This window comes from Cyprinus carpio, chromosome A10 (genome assembly GCF_018340385.1).
Source record: "Cyprinus carpio isolate SPL01 chromosome A10, ASM1834038v1, whole genome shotgun sequence".
NCBI classification, from domain to species: Eukaryota; Metazoa; Chordata; class Actinopteri; order Cypriniformes; family Cyprinidae; genus Cyprinus; species Cyprinus carpio.
In genome coordinates this window covers 18980963-18997817 of record NC_056581.1, presented here as the reverse complement: position 1 = coordinate 18997817, position 16855 = coordinate 18980963, and the positions used below count along the sequence as shown (strand labels likewise).

At 32.6% G+C, this 16855-nt stretch overlaps 1 protein-coding gene across 1 annotated transcript in view; it reads left to right on the top strand.

Annotated features, from left to right (window-relative positions):
- Positions 1–16855, top strand: part of cntnap3 (contactin associated protein family member 3) — a 113169-nt gene that overhangs the window by 19327 nt on the left and 76987 nt on the right. Inside the window, 1 exon segment of the mRNA XM_042765648.1 lies at positions 4783–4902. Coding sequence (XP_042621582.1) covers positions 4783–4902 — 120 coding nt within the window.

The window sequence follows — 16855 nt, the reverse complement described above, 5'->3', positions numbered from 1 at the left end:
AGCTGTTGTGAGAGAAATTACTGTAGGTGATTGCTGGCTTGTCACTGATCTTCTGCGTCCTCAGATAAGTCTGAATATGTAAAAGTGATATTAAGCGCTATGAGGAGGTTTTATCACAGCATGGGCCGCACGTATGATGAATTATCGTCATTAACGCTGCTCTCCTGGTGTCATTTACATTTGTAGGTGTTTCTGGAACTGGCAAGCAAATTGTAAAAGCAGAGCAGAGATGAGCGTGGCCTTCATATCTGTCAGGACAGTTTCTTATCAATCAAAAATGCCTCGCCGGCGGCCTGTGCTTGTTTGCTTCTCCATTATAAACTCCAAGAGGGTTTTCAGGAAGAATCCATTCATTGGAGAAGAACGTTTCAGTTCAGTTTGTGCTTGTTGAGTTCATATTTAGATCTCAGACTTTTGATTGCAGATAGTTTGAGAAACTAAAGCAGTAAAATCTAATTTCTTCTCCATTTAATATCATTTTGGTGTATTGGTGAAATGTATTATTATTGATTTATATTCATTCTTCTGTTATTTACCTTTTAAAACAGTGCTTACACTTATTTATTCATTCATTTATCATTATTTTACCTATTTTTTTCTTCTTTTTACATGGTTTGAATCAACTTTGCTTGGATATCTTCATTTATTGAATAAATATATTATAATTATTATATTATATATTTTAACATATAATATAAAACTTTATATATATATATATATATACATTACTATTTTTAATGTTTTTGAAAGACGTTTCTTCTGCTCATCAAGTCTGCATTTATTTGATCAAAAAATACAGAAAAAAATGTAATATTGTGATATATTATTACAATTTAAAATAATTGTTTTTTTAAATTTATTATATACTTTAAATTATCATTTATTTCTGTGATGCAAAGCTGAATTTTTAGGATCATTATCACATGATCCTTTAGAAATCATTCTAATATGATGATTCATTATCAAGTTTGGAAACAGTTTCTGCTGCTTAATATTTTTTCAGAACATGTGATACTTTTTTTAGGATACTTTGATGAATAAAAAGTAAAAAAAAAAAAAGAAGCTATGTTTTTAAAATATAAATTTTTGTAATAACAATATACACTACTGGTCAGTAATTTGGGGTCAGTAAATTTTAATTTCTTTCTTTTTTTTTAAATAAAATCAATAATTTTATTCAGCAAGGATGTGTTTAAATTGATCAAAAAGTGATAGTAAAGAAAATATATTATTAGAATATATATTATTAGAATTTTTTATTTTTATTTTGAATATAATGCAGTTCTTTTTTAACCTTTTATTCATCAAATATATTAGACAGCAGAACTGTTTCCAAACACTCATAATAAATCAGAATATTAGAATGATTTCTAAATGATCATGTGATAGACTGGATGTTACATGTGACACTGAAGGCTGGAGTAATGATGCTGAAAATTCAGCTTTGCACCACAGGAATAAATTATTTTTTTTAAAGTATATTCAAATAGAAAACTATTATTTTAAGTTTGTAATAATATTTCACAATATTACAGTTTTTTCTGTATTTTTTGATCAAATAAATGCAGGCTTGATGAGCAGAAGAGACTTCTTTCAAAAACATTAAAAATAGTAATGTTTCCAAACTTTTGACCTGTACTGTATATATATATATATGTGTGTGTGTGTGTGTGTGTGTGTGTGTGTGTGTGTGTGTGTGTGTGTGTGTGTGTGTGTGTGTGTGTTTATAAAGTGATTTTATGTCAAAGAAGACATTAAGAAACCTATATGCACCCCTTTCAAATGTTTGGTGCCTGTGAGATTTTAAAAATGGTTCTTCTGTTAACCGGGGCTGCTTTTTTTTTTTTTTTAAATATTAGGGGAAATATTGTGATATTTTTTTTATTTTAAATAGCATTTTTTTCTGTGAATATATTGTAAAGTCTCTTTTATTGCAGTGACCAAAAACTGAATTTTCAGCATCATTCCTCCAGTCTTCAGTGTCAGGAATCATTCTAATATGCTGAATTGCTGGTTTACTTATACACATGTTAGATTGTCGAATCACTTGTGATTTCTTTCAGCTGGTGTGTGAAGGTGATTGCTGTGAAATCTCTCGCTGAGCTCTTTTCTATAGATCAGCTTTGTTTGAAGTCAGCTAGTCGTGCATTACTAGCTCTCCTGAAGCTTTGATTTGAGCGTGACTGAACCGAAAGCCTCCATACTGCGCCAGGATCTTCTCCACAATCAGCGGCCACAGGACAGCCGGCAGGGGCCTTTGTATTGATCAGCGGCTAAAACTGTCTCCAATTCTCTTTTCTCACTGAAAACAAGGGAAGGAAAAGGATCAGAAGGACATGTTTTGAAAAAAATGACAAAATCACAACTGCGAAAACCATCACAGGGTCCAGCGCTTTCACCATACGACTCTCTGATATGAAAACGAGAAGCTGTTTTTCTAAAGTATGTCTTCAGAATGATGTATTAGAGAGAAAATGATCGCAGCAATGGAGTTCCTGTATTGGTACAGAAGCTGATTATACAAACCAGGACAAGGACAATTATGTTCTGACGTATATTATTCAATACACACTCTGGGAATAACTATTACTATAAAGGTAATAAGAAGCATTATTGTGTTCCGGTGGGAATGCAAACAACAGCCATTTGCAATAAAACCAGAGGAATAATGTTCAGAATATTTCACACATCACACCGCTTTCTCTTTAAATAGTTAACGAAATAAGGCTTTAACACGCTCTCGCACATATATAAATAATAATACTGTGTGAAAACGCTTGGTTTTATATAAATCAGGTCAACTGACCGTGTGTTCAATATGGAGAAAAATGGGTCAGCTTTGTGGAAAGGGTTTTTATCTGTAGGTAAAAGCATTTTAAACAGTCTTCAGTTTCTTAGGAAGTTGAATAAGAAACGTGAAGCTAGATGGGCTTTAAAAAAACATCCCCAACTGCCCCAATTTCAGCGCCGATGTGAGGGTTGCTGGGAATGTCAGATGATGTGAGCGTCCTGATATTTACTGTACAAACGCTGAAGTCAACATGACATCAAAACTGACTGTTTACCTTCTTAATACGACTTCCAGGTCTTGTTTTGACTGATGTACAAGTGCATGTTATTGTAAAACATGAACATTTGTCTTCTTAATCTTGCATTAAATTTAAATAAAATCAATACTTTTATTCAGCAAGGATGTGTTAAATTGATAAAAATTGATAGTAAAGAAAATATATTATTAGAATATATATTATTAGAAATTTTTATTTTTTTTTGAATAAATGCAGTTCTTTTTAACCTTTTATTCATCAAATATATTAGACAGCAGAACTGTTTCCAACACTCATAATAAATCAGCATATTAGAATGATTTCTGACACTGAAGGCTGGAGTAATGATGCTGAAAATTTAGCTTTGCATCACGGGAATAAATTATTTTTTTTAAGTATATTCAAATAGAAAACTATTATTTAAAATCTCTCAGTTGACTTGCTTTTTCAGCTGACGTCAACAATTCATTTTTATTTTATATCCACCTGTCACCTTCAGAAATTTTTCTCCACCGAAATCTTTTTTCAAAATCAAGTTTTTTGTTGTGAATTTTTGCCTTTTGTTTTTTTGTTTGTTTTTTTCATTATTGTTAAGTGGTGTGTTATTGGGGTTATTTCATTATTTTAATTGTGAATTGTAAGCATATTTTTTAAGATTCAGTTACACTGAGTACAAATCATTTTATCTACCTTTTGAAATAGTGTTTATACGTATCTATCTATCTATCTATCTATCTATCTATCTATCTATCTATCTATCTATCTATCTATCTATCTATCTATCTATCTATCTATCTATCTATCTATCCCTACCTACCTACCTACCTACCTATCCCTTTTTACTTTAGTGTTCCCCTTTATCTTTTTTACCCTGGTTTTTGCATCAGATGTACTTGGATATCTTCATTTATTGTATAATATATTTTATAGAATTAAAATCAATGCAGATACACTCTCAGTAAAAAAAATATACAAAAGCTGTCACTGTGGTGGTACCTTTTCAAAAAGTACACTTTTATACCTTTTATATACTAAAATGTACACTTTAGGTACTAGTATGTACCTTTAAGTTACCAAAATGGACTCTTTAAGTACAAAGTTGTGCCTTTTGAAAAGGTACCGCCCCCAGTGACAGCTTTTGTTTATTTTTTTTCTGAGAGTATAGAATATGAAAAGCTAATGTGCTTAAAAGTACAATTGTACCATACTCTGTAAAATATTGTGGTTTAAAATAAAACAAAATGTTTTTAAAGTGCTTTCATGTCAAAGACATTTAGGAACAAACATACTGTACATTTTGTTCAAAATGGATTTTTACAAATGTTGTTGAAAGAAGTCTCTTCTGCTCATCAAGGCTGCATTTATTTGATACAAAACACAGAAAAAAAAATGTAAAAATGGGAAATATTATTATGATTTAAAATAGCAGTTTTCTACATGAATATCTGTTAAAATGTAATTTATTTCTGTGATGCGCAGCTGAATTTTCAGCATCACTACTGCAGTCTTCAGTGTCACATGATCTTCAGAAATCATTCTAATATACTGATTTGCTGCTCAAGAAACATTTCTGATTATTATCAATGTTAAACACATATCTTCACTCTTACTTTTGGTCAGTTTAATGGGTTTTTGCTGAATACGAGTATTAATTTCTTTCAAACAAACCCCAGTGGTTTGAACAGTATCTCTGTGCATCAGTATCATCCTGACTTGTGTTTCTGTGTGTCTGTAGAGAGCTGTGATTCTCCGCTGGTTTCTGCTCTGCCTCAGTCGGCCTTCACGAGTTCATCAGAGCTGTCCAATCTCTGTGCAAGTCACGGGCCGGGCTTCGCCAAACTCAACCGCAGAGACGGTAATTCAACACCTTCAATCATTATTCACTCTTCTGCTTCTGCTTCTGCTTTGACACAGATCTGTACTGTATAAAGCGCTATAGAAATAAAGGTGACATATTATTGGAGTTATTTAAGGCAACCAAAGCATAAATTTATTAAAGGAAATGTTGGCAAGGGAAAATTTCCCATCTTAATTTAGTTCAACTTGATGTACTAAAATAACTAAAATTGAAAGAAAAAAAAAATAGATAAAAAAGTAATTTGTATAGTGTTATTTTGTCATTATTATTATTATTTTAATCATATCTGTATAGTTTTTATTATTATTTGAAATAGTTTTAGCTTCTATAGTTTTGTTAAAAATGAAAATAAAATATACACTTTGTATGTGTGTGCATGTGTGTTTGTTTTATTTCATTTCATTTAACATTTATTTCAAGTAATAAAAGTGTTTATTTAAGGTTTTAGTTTAGTTTTAACGTGTGGAGTATTCAAGTAAACACAGTCAGTTATATACTAAATAAATGTAAAACATTTGGGTAAAAACTGGATGTGTTTCAGTATATTGGATCCATGCAGTCGGTCTTAAAGTGACAGCAGCATTATTTACCTGCTGCTGTCTGTCATTATTAATGTTAATCATGTTTGACTGATTCAGTGAAGACTATGCAGTGTTTTATTTATACATCTTTTTAAATTTCTGTAATATTTCTTACCACATGATAAATAAACATAGCCTACTGTAGCTGAATAAATTAAAAGTTTATTTCAGATTTATTTGCTGTTTTGTGCTTGCAATTTGCTCCTTTTTCTTAATGTTAACAACAAAAATAAAATTTAAAATTTCTAAATCGAGGTACATATCGTTATCGTGAAATAACATTTCTCATGCTGTGAAATAAGAATTTGGTCATATTGCCCACCCCAAAAGCAACCATTAGGCCACGAATGCCCCTAAAGCAGTGTAAATACAACTCGAAAACAGTGAAAAATCCAACCTTATTAATCATTCATGTCCCAGCGCATGATGTCATCATAACTTTGATATTTACTCAAAGAATCCTCGTAAACATGACCAACAATTCCAACTTATAGGTTCAAACTTTACAAGCTTGAATTGAGTGCTAATATAGTTTACTCCTTTTTTTTAATTCTTGCATGAATTTTTTAATGTAGAAATTACATTTATTTTTCCGTAGTATTTACCACAGAATTATTTTTATCAGTGCAATTCTACTTCCCCTATCAATATACAGTAAGTGGCAAAAGACCATAAAATATATGGTATGTTGATAAACACACCAAATGCAAATTGCTGTTTATTCTGGCCAAGAGCTGCAAAGCTTTGTGGGTCATGGCACTTTTGATGGCCGTGAGCATCTGGTGTCATTTGTGGCAGCTCATCAGCTTCAGTGCAATTCAGCGGTTTATTGCATTAGTTGCGCTTGTGCTGTAGCATTCAGTGTATCTGTGAATGCATCCCTCTTGAGGCTGACAGGTGACCACATTACAGATGAGCTCAAAGAACGGCCCGCCTCACGTTTCAAGAGCTAATAGATAGGCTGAAAGAATTATTTCAGCCTGTTACATGCCGCTGCAGCGCAGTGTTTAAGTGCAAACATGTTTCCTCCAGGAGCGACACCGTTAATGACTGGAGTAGGAGGAAGAGTAATTGTTGTTCTTCACAGAAAATAGTCTTCAAAGGTGCTTAAAAGAAAATAGTCTTAATAGTTGACAAACAAACAAGCACACACAGTGTAGGAGGCTCTGAGAGCAGCGCTTCAAAGACTGCAGCGCCAGGTCTGATGTTTCTGCTTAAAGGACGCAGAGAAAAAAAAAGCGGAGGCTGCAGTCGCCTCATCCGCACACCTGCTCGCTGGAGACTGACATCAAACTCTGAATAAAACCAGCACAACACGCTGGACTCAGAGAGAGACGGGCTTCTGGTTTGGACGGTTTTGTAGCGTCTTGAGTCTTAAAGGGATAGTTCTTTCAAAACTGAAAAATTGCTGTTAAAGGGGTCATGAACTGAGAAATCAGTTTTTACTTGAGCTTTGGATATATAAGAGGTCATCGTACTAAAAGAGTATCCTGTAAGTTTCCGAACTGAAAACATCCTTGTTACTGAAATAAAAGCTTTTATTGACACCAGGCCCAGCGGACGCCAGATTCTGGATTCAGCGACGTAATAGATTGGTTAAGCTCCGCCTCCACAGAAGAATATCAATGCATAATTCTGTAGCCCCGCCCACTGATTCGCACATAAGTGGTGCTAAACCGGATCGAGCAACCAAGCAATAAACATGCCGTTAAAGATTGTAGAATATTGTGCAGCGCCTGATTGTGGAAGAACACAGTCACTGCTTAAACTCTCTTAAAATATTAGGCATTGACATTAGGCATATTATAACACTGAGCGTTTGTTCGCTTCATTTCGCCATGGATTCCTTGGTGAACGAGTGTCTATTATGTGTACGTGTCTAAAGTCACAGAAGGTTTCAACTATGAAGGACGCAGCTTGTCAAACAGACACACAGAAAGTTAGTTTACTATGCAAAACTGTTATCCAATCACAGCAGAGGGCGTTTACTTCCAAGTCTTCAATGCGGCATGCCCATAAAAACCAGCGGTTCTCAAAACCAGGGTAGAAAACAGCCCATTACTTATTGATTTTGATGTTTTTGAATGTAAAAATCATGCGAACATCATATAGTGGACCTCAGACAACAGTATAAAATAATAATAAAAAAATGCCTGTTCTTGACCCCTTTAAAGGTAGGGTAGGTGATTTCGGAGAGGCTTGCAGTAGCAAACTAGCTTTAAAAGCATAAGATCCCACCCTCTCTGCATAATCACTCTCCAACGCCTCCTCTGAAACACATGAAACAGCCAAAACCTGGATATTTTAGGCAATATAGAAATCCTGGCCAGGACATGTCCCATAAAAATGACAGGTATGGTCACCCTATATTTGCGCAAACAGGGTGCATTGACAACAGGGATTTTGACAAAAATCATATTAATATTCCTTTGAAATTGTGATTGTGATTATTAATTACAATTATCACAATTTAAATGGAATGATGTTTATACCATTGTTTGGAGCAACATGCCATATTTTCAGATGAAAATAAACAAGCAGAAAACACTCAAACTGAAAAACTTTTATTGCTTTCCTATAGCATTAAGCCTCTACTATACATTGGATTGTTTTCTTCTTTAAAATAAAAATTAAAAATGTAAAAAATATGCATGGTATAATAATGTTATCCTAACACTAAAATGAAAACAAATAAACCTTCAAGATAACCTTCAGAAATAAAAAACAAAAAACATCTCAAGTGCTCAGAATAACATTAGTGGACTTTGAACGATTACGTGATTGTGGCACCTTGAATTGTAATCATGACTAGAAATTAGATTAATTGTGTGGCCTTAGGCAGAGGTATGCAGATACATGCATTAACAGGTTCGTATGACAACCTACTGTAGATCTCGGACCAAGGGATATGATTGGACATACATTTATGGACCTACGCCTTCCACAGACCTACCCTGCCTTTAATTTACTCACCTTCAGACCATCTAAGATATAGGTGACTTTTTTTCTCAAGCAGAAGTTGACTTCTAGCTGAAACCATGGTTCTCGGTGATTCATTAAATGCAAGTCTATGGCTACCGGCACTTTGAGAGTCAAAAAAAGCATATGAGCCAACACAAAATGAATACTCATGGCTCCTGGCAATATATTGAGGTCTTATGAAGTGAAGCGATTGATCTGTGCAAGAAACTGAACATTATTACCTGTAATCCAGAGCGTCTAAGTCTGATTCTTTTCCACAAACTGGTTCTTTCAGACAGTTCGTTTCAATGAACTGGTTCAAATAACCAATTCACCAGTAAATTTACAAAATCACACAATCACGTAACATACTTAAAATACCTGATAATGATGTCCCCATGAATGTCTTCTTCAGCTTAGTAATAAACACCACTCTCTGTACGTGTGCTTTGAGATTCAAACTCTTCTCGTCTTCACTTTAAGTGTGTGTTGACCTGATCCAGACATCAGCCCAGAGGAACCTCAAACTATTTGTTATTAAAAACAAATAAATAAAAATTAATCAATAAAAATGAAAACAGAAAATATAAATATAACAATTAAGTTAAAATATAAATTAAATCGGTAACACTTTAATTTAAGGACCAATTCTCACTATTAACTAGTTTCTTATTAGCATGCATATTACTATTATAACGCACATATTAATGCCTTATTCTGCATGAGCATATTTTACATCCCTTAATCCAGGTGCATACCTAAACTTAACAACTTTACTAACTATTAATAAGCAGCAGATTAAGAGTTTATTAAGGGATTACTCTTAATTGATAGTGAATATGTGTTCTCTATTCTAAAGTGTTACCATAAAATCTATTAGAAGTATCTCAATGACATTACCATTTTTTTTAAATAACCCTAGCTGTATATTATTGCAATGTTTATTATTAAACATTTTGTTTTGACCAATTGTAACTGCATTTATTTGCAATAATATAAAGTCAGTGTAAACTTATCTTTTATTCATGTTTATAAGGTACAAGGTAATTCAAGTGATTAGATTTAGTTTCCAGGTTTGTGGCATTGAAATTTTGAAAGATACTCCAAGTTTGAGGCATTTCGTACCAACTAAACTAGCTATCCACGAGCAGAACTCTTTATTCTGAGTCATATCTGTGAAGTCATTCCATTTATTTCTGATTTGTTCTGTTCTGCTGAAAACTGAAATGAAGTGAAGGCAATCATAACTGTGTTTCTTATTCACAAATGTTAAAAGAATTGTTTAGGAATGAAAATTGATAATGAGTCCCAGAATCGCTAAATTCCCTACGATTCCCATCCTTGGTTCCCCAGACATCCCATCAGCCATCACTCCACGAGCGGCCTGTCGACTTCATTGTCTAGACACTAGATGTTTGACTTCTGTAAGTACTTCAGGCTAAATTAAATGCCAAGATATTTGTGGCTCTAACCATGTGAGATTTCAGAAAATCAATACAAATCTTAAAGCAGCACCATATAGGACTCGGACTAAAGGTCAAACCGAGTGGCACGTAAAAGTTTGGAAGCATGTGGAAAATAACAAATAGTTTGAGATTCCTCCAGGCTGGTGTCTGGTTTAGGTCAACACACACTTTGAACAGTTTGAAACTCAAAGCACATGTACAGAAAGTCCTGATTATTTTAAACAGAGATGCACAAGCATGCTTTTTACAACTTGTTAGGATTAGGATTGTTCATCCAAAAATGTAACTTCTGTCACAATTTACTCTCCCTTGTATCATTCCAAACATGTTAGACTTTCTTTCTTGTATATTTAGTTTGTAAAAAGTCTGTACCAGTGTTATTTTAGTATCATTGATATACTAATATGCTAGGGATGTAACAATGCACCCCGAGCCATTGAAAAACTATAGAAATATCCAACTCTGACACCCAAAAGCATCCTAAGATACAGTTTTGCTCATAAGATTTCATATCCCTTGCAGATTATGCCAAAAGTATATAATTACAAAATAAGAGGGATCATAAAAATTGCATGTTATTTTTATTTAGTACTGTCATGAATAAGCTATTTCACAGATGTTTACATGTATAGTCCACAAGACGAACTGAATTTACAATATATACAGTATATATATAAATTACAATATAATATATATATATATATAATATATATATATAAAATATATATTATATATATATATATATATGTGCCCCATTCAAAAATTTTACTTACTATACCATTGAATCTTAACTGTCTGTCATTACCTGAATGATCCACAAATGTTTTTTTGTTTTGTTTTGAGATGGTCACTCATCCTTGTCTGTCCTAAATAAATTCCATCAGGTCCTGCACATTCTCAGCTTTATGCTTCTGTATGATTTTGAGATTCATCTTTTCACACTAAGGCCAGTTGAGAGACTCACACACAACTATCACAAAGAGTGAAAACCTTTACTGACGCATTCAAGTCCAAACAACATTATTAGAGCAATAATGAATCTGTGAGATGCCCATTTTCTGGTGTTTTTCCCATTCGAATGCCTCCAATCACAGGCCGGAAAACATGCTATATTTCATTGCAGAAATCTGCCGGGATATCGCAGCCAAGCTCTTTGAATCATGGGATAAATAAGCAAAGCGTACTCATTTATACAGCAGTTTGTGCTATTTCCCCGACCGCCGCCGGCTCTCGCTGTGAAGAGCGCTGGGTTTCTCTGAAACCTTCCTCTGTGTCCGTATCATTACGGCTGCCATTAGCTGTCGTTTAAACCGTAGGCTGTTAGTCTATCAGCAGGTGTAATCGTTCCTCACCGTGTCGCAGATAAATACATAGATATGAATACTGCACAGAGGGTTTAATTAGAATGCAAATGTGATTGTGTTTCTCTTGATGGCCGCTGCCAATTTTAGATTGTATCCGTAGGATATAACAGCCATACTTACGAGGCCATTATATATTGAAGCAAAAGAATACAGCTGTTAGAAACACAGAATGAGTGCATTTCATTTAGCACTGTGTGAAACCAGTGAATATTTAACTATGTTTTTATTATATAAAAAAATAATTAATAAATATATACAAACTACAAATAAGTTATATAAAATTAGTTGTATATAATTTAATATTTAATTTGATTTAATATATTAATATATTTAATGTATTCAATTACAATGTATATAATAAAAAATTAAATTGTGTATTTAATTTGTATATATAGTATATATATATATATATATATAATATATATAATGTATATATATAGTAATTTTATATCATTTAATATTTAATTTAATTTAATATATTCAAATATTTAATTACAGTTGTATGTATGTATATATATGTAAAATTATATATTTGTAATATTTGTAATTTTAAACAATGAAATAAAAAAAATTAAATATATAATGTACAAAAATAGATACTGTAATATATATAAAATATGTATATAATTATAACTTATATAACTTGACAGACAGATAGACAGACAGATAGACAGATAGACAGATAGATAGATAGATAGATAGATAGATAGATAGATAGATAGATAGATAGATAGATAGATAGATAGATAGATAGATAGATAGATAGATAGATAGATAGATAGATAAAACTTTTGCAGGAATTAATTTGCATAATTGCTCTGTAATTTGTGTGTATAGAGAGAGAGACGGAGTATAATTAATATTATATTATATAAATATTATTATTAATTTCATTAATTCTTATATTGTTTTATCTTTTTATTTTCTATTGTGTTTATTTTCTTGTTTCGTGTTTATTATTATTATTATTATTATTATTATTATTATTATCATTATTATTATTATTATTATTATTATTATTATTATTACTTGAATGATTTTGTCCTGTAGTCTATTTCGTTTTGTGTTTTGTTCGTTTTGTAAATTTTTTGTGCATGGCCAAACGATAATAACTATAATTTACTCTTTCACGTGTTTTGCTTTCAACAGGCAGATTAAACAGTCAGGCATTTAAATCTGCAATCAATGTGAAAAAAGAGCAAATTAGATCCGTATGAAATTCTAATTATAATCCCCTCAGATGAACTCAGCAGATGCAATTAACCAAAAAGAAGTAATTTAACTTCATATCCTCTTGTTACCTTTTTTTTTTTTTTTTTTTTGCTAGAGTCAATGAAAAAGCAGGCAGGTGGCAGCTTTCCAGATCTATTTGTATTGCATTAGCTTCATCAAATGCTCTACAGTCAAAGTTATAAAAGTCGCTGTTACTCTCATCAGACATTTCTGCTGATCTTGTCCTGCTCTAAACTAGCTTTTGTCCCTCGGCTCTTGCAGGTGGAAATGCTGTAAATAATAGATGAGACACTGGCCAGTTCATTACACAGACGTATGCTCTTCTTTGGAGTTTGCTTTGTTGAACTTGTTTCGGGGTGATTTTCAACTTTCTTTAATCATGCTAGTTAGTAATGTGTTTTTTTTTTTTCTTTTTTTTTTTTTCTTTTTTTTTTTTTTCATTGAGTGGATGTAACATACAGATAAAAAAAAATACAGGAATTATACACACAATACATTTCAGAAGTTTGGGTTTTTGTAATGTCTTTGAAAAAAGTCTCTCGTGCTCACCAAGGCTGCATTTATTTGTTTAATAATGCATTAAAAAATGAGAAATATTATTACAAATTAAAATAACTGTTTGCTATTTGAATATATGTTAAAATGTAATTTATTTCTGTGATGCGCAGCTGAATTTTCAGCATCACTACTCCAGTCTTCAGTGTCACATGATCTTCAGAAATCATTCTAATATACTGATTTGATGCTTAAGAAACATTTCTGATTATTATCAATGTTGAAAACAGAAAAGTTGTATTTTATTCTTTGATGAATAGAAAGTTCAGTATGAAAAGAACAGCATTTATTTGAAACACAAATCTTTTGTAACATTAATGTCTTTGCTGACACTACTGTCACGTCACTTTTATGCATCCTGGCAGAATACAAGAATTAATATTAATTTTTAAAATTAATAATAATTAAAATTAATAAAAAAATTAAAATTAATAATAATTGTTCATTTATTATACAATTATAAAAAAGACCTCTATCACTAGCTTGCTCTATTCTTTTTCTATTCTATCTGTTTTCTTTTTATTTATTATATTATTTAAAAGCCCTTGCTACGTATACTGTGTTTTAGGCTAACTGAGACTTGTTATAACACTTATATATCATTGCTCTTTTGTTGTTTTTGATTGCTTCCATTGTCCTCATTTGTAAGTCGCTTTGGATAAAAGCGTCTGCTAAATGACTAAATGTAAATGTAATATGAAGTAATTACTTAATTTTAGTATTATTGATGTTACTGACCCCCCATATTTTCAAACTGTATGTATGTTATACATACATACATGTGTATGTGTATATCTATTAAAAGTAAAATAAAAAATGGGGATTGTGGAATAAAATAAGAATTTTCCAACTTCATGGTTTGATGTAAGTCACTGATTAGCTAATAAAGCATTGCAGTCATTAGTCTGTCTGTTTCTTACAGATTAAATGGCGCTGATGTTTCTGGTGCTGCTGCAGGTGTTTTAATATGATGAAACGGTGATTTAAATGAGTGTCAGAGCGCCGCTTGTCTGCCCTCATCAACGACCCCTGATTAACCCTAATCACTTGGTTCGTTTGGAGGAACCATTTTGTCCTCTGCGGTCAGAAAATGTGCAATGAACGTCTGACTTTTGCTTTATTCATTGTGACAGCCGAGCAGAGATGGAGCTTATTCTGAATGAGACCATTATTCTTTAATGAGGGCCGTATAAGAGGTCGTTAGGATGGGTAATTCAGTTTTAATGGAAACTGGGAAAAAACTTGAGAATTTACATGCGTGGAATTGACAACAGTGAAAAACACTTGTGGTGTTTGACCAATTGGATACACTGTGTTGCGATTGTTGTGTGTGTGTGTGTGTGTGTGTGTGTGTGTGTGTGTGTGTGTGTGTGTGTGTGTGTGTGTGTGTGTGTGTGTGTGTGTGTGTGTGTGTGTGTGTGTGTGTGTGTGTGTGTGTGTGCGTGTGTGTGTGTGTGTGTGTGTGTGTGTTTAGTTGTCAGCCAATGTCTTCTAATGCACATATTTAACTTCTTGCTGCCGCTGCCCTAAAAACTAAAATAAGCTAGTTATTCTGCTCTGAGGCTAACTGACTGTGATATAAACATTAAACCTCAGGTTTGTTTTGCTTTAGTGAACCCATGATTCAGCAGGACTGAACAACAGCTCTAACTATAGTTTACAAATGAGATCTCAGTAATATCTCAAGCATGAAATGCTGTAAGCATTAAAATCATCCTCTGGCTATTAGCTTTGGCGTTTCTGATATGTGTGAGAATATGCCCATCTTGAGTTTGGGTGTCCTGATTACGAGCGAGACTCACCGGGCGACTGGATTTGGGTTCGCCGGGCTCCACCTGTCTGATGGCTCTATCCATCTGCCTCCGGGGCCGGATTCAGCACTTTCACTTCCCTTGCTGCCAATGCGCCGCGGCTACTGTACCAAGCAGGTGTCGCTCTCGCCTGGCGCACCTCAGTGCCCCACTGTTCGGTGGTTTTATCATGATTTGTGAGGAACAGGTAGCGTTTATGATGCCGTCTGATCTGATTTATCCTGCTCCGCTGAGGTGTACTGATCCACATCTGCAGCATGGAACACGGCTCTACGGGTGGCCAGCGAATGCAGCTACTTAAGAGGGATTTAACAGGATTTTCAGGCTTACTGGTGTCAGTCTTTATGGTCGGCTGTAGGTGAATGGACTCTGTTGTGATGGACACAGAATATTAATGCTTACACAGTAACTGCCTGTTTGATATTGAAATTATGTTATTATTTGTCGTTTTAAATCTGAACAAGTTCTCTGGAGCACACATGGACAATAAAGACAGAATCCTGTCATAAATATGGAATTTACTGTATAAAATGGAATGTCATGGAATTTGTCAGATTTTGTCAGTACACATCAAACGCTATATGGACTAGTGTCTGTGATTATTAAACCGCAAAAAGACTGTTTAAATATGAATCCTGCATGTTCTGCGTGTCTCTGTGTGAATGAATGGCACAGTTATTCATGGCAAACCGTCAAAATAAAAGTTGGGTTCAACTTGAAGAAACTGTGACAGAAATATATTACTATTGTTCAGTAGAATGCATTTCTCAATTGTATTATTAATTATTATTATTATTATTATTATTTTTATTAAAACATGGGCAATATTTTTTAAGGATTAATCATACAATATTTCATCCATGTTTTAATTTTAATGGTAAATATCTGTTGTGCAGCACTTCATTAGATAAAAAATAATTTTAATGGTAAATATCTGTTGTGCAGCACTTCATTAGATAAAAAATAAGTTATTAATCTAATGCATAAATACATTTATTTTAATTACAAATAAATATTTTTTTATTAAATTATTATTAATTTATTTAATTACACATGCTCTTTAAATATTAAAATTGAATCCACAAAAAATTAAAATGTAAAACAGAAACACTGGTGAAAATAAAACAGAATTTGATGGAAAAAATAAAATGTATTTTTATAGGGACATATATATTTGTAAACTTTTAATTTTTGCTAAATTGCATAATTTGCTGCACATTTAAAAAATAATAATAATAATAATTAGACATGCTTTTTGCTTACTAAAATTTTAATCAACCATTAAAACCGAGTCCAGAAAAATTTTAATGGAAAAAAATGGAATCCAAAATTTAAACAGAAAAAAAAAGAATTTGTAAATAAATAAATAAATGCATGAATGAATGAATGAACGAATGAACAAACAAACAAACAGGATTTGGGAAAAAAAATAAAACTAATTTCATGGGGTCCTAAAAAAGGAGATATTTTAAAGGCTGTTTGTGTTGACTTTCTGTCCACCTGTTTCCTAACAAACTGTATTTTAAATTAAGGAAAGGCGCTTCCAATTTGAGGAAGTTCCATTTAAAAAGACTGAAACAAATCATTTCAAATCATAAGGTTGTGATAAAAAACACCCTTGTTTGACTGAATGAGCTGTAGATTTATCTTCGTGTTCTGTATTCAGATATCAGGAGAATAACAAAATGCTTGTTATTGTAGTGTGTCAAGAGCTCTTTTCAGTCGCTGCATCTTTTCCTTCTGATTATTTTCTTTATTCCTTTGTATTCCACTGTAACAATATGATAAAGACAACATATACTGCACATTTCTGGTCTTAATGTACACTATATCTCATGAATAATTCACTGAATGCACTAAGAACCTCTGGGTTTTCTCCTTAAATCTTCACGTCTCAAACAGAGGTTTGTTTCCACACATGTGCTTTAAAATGTGATCGTCTCCCCTTTTCACTTTAATCCCTATTAGCAGTGTTTACT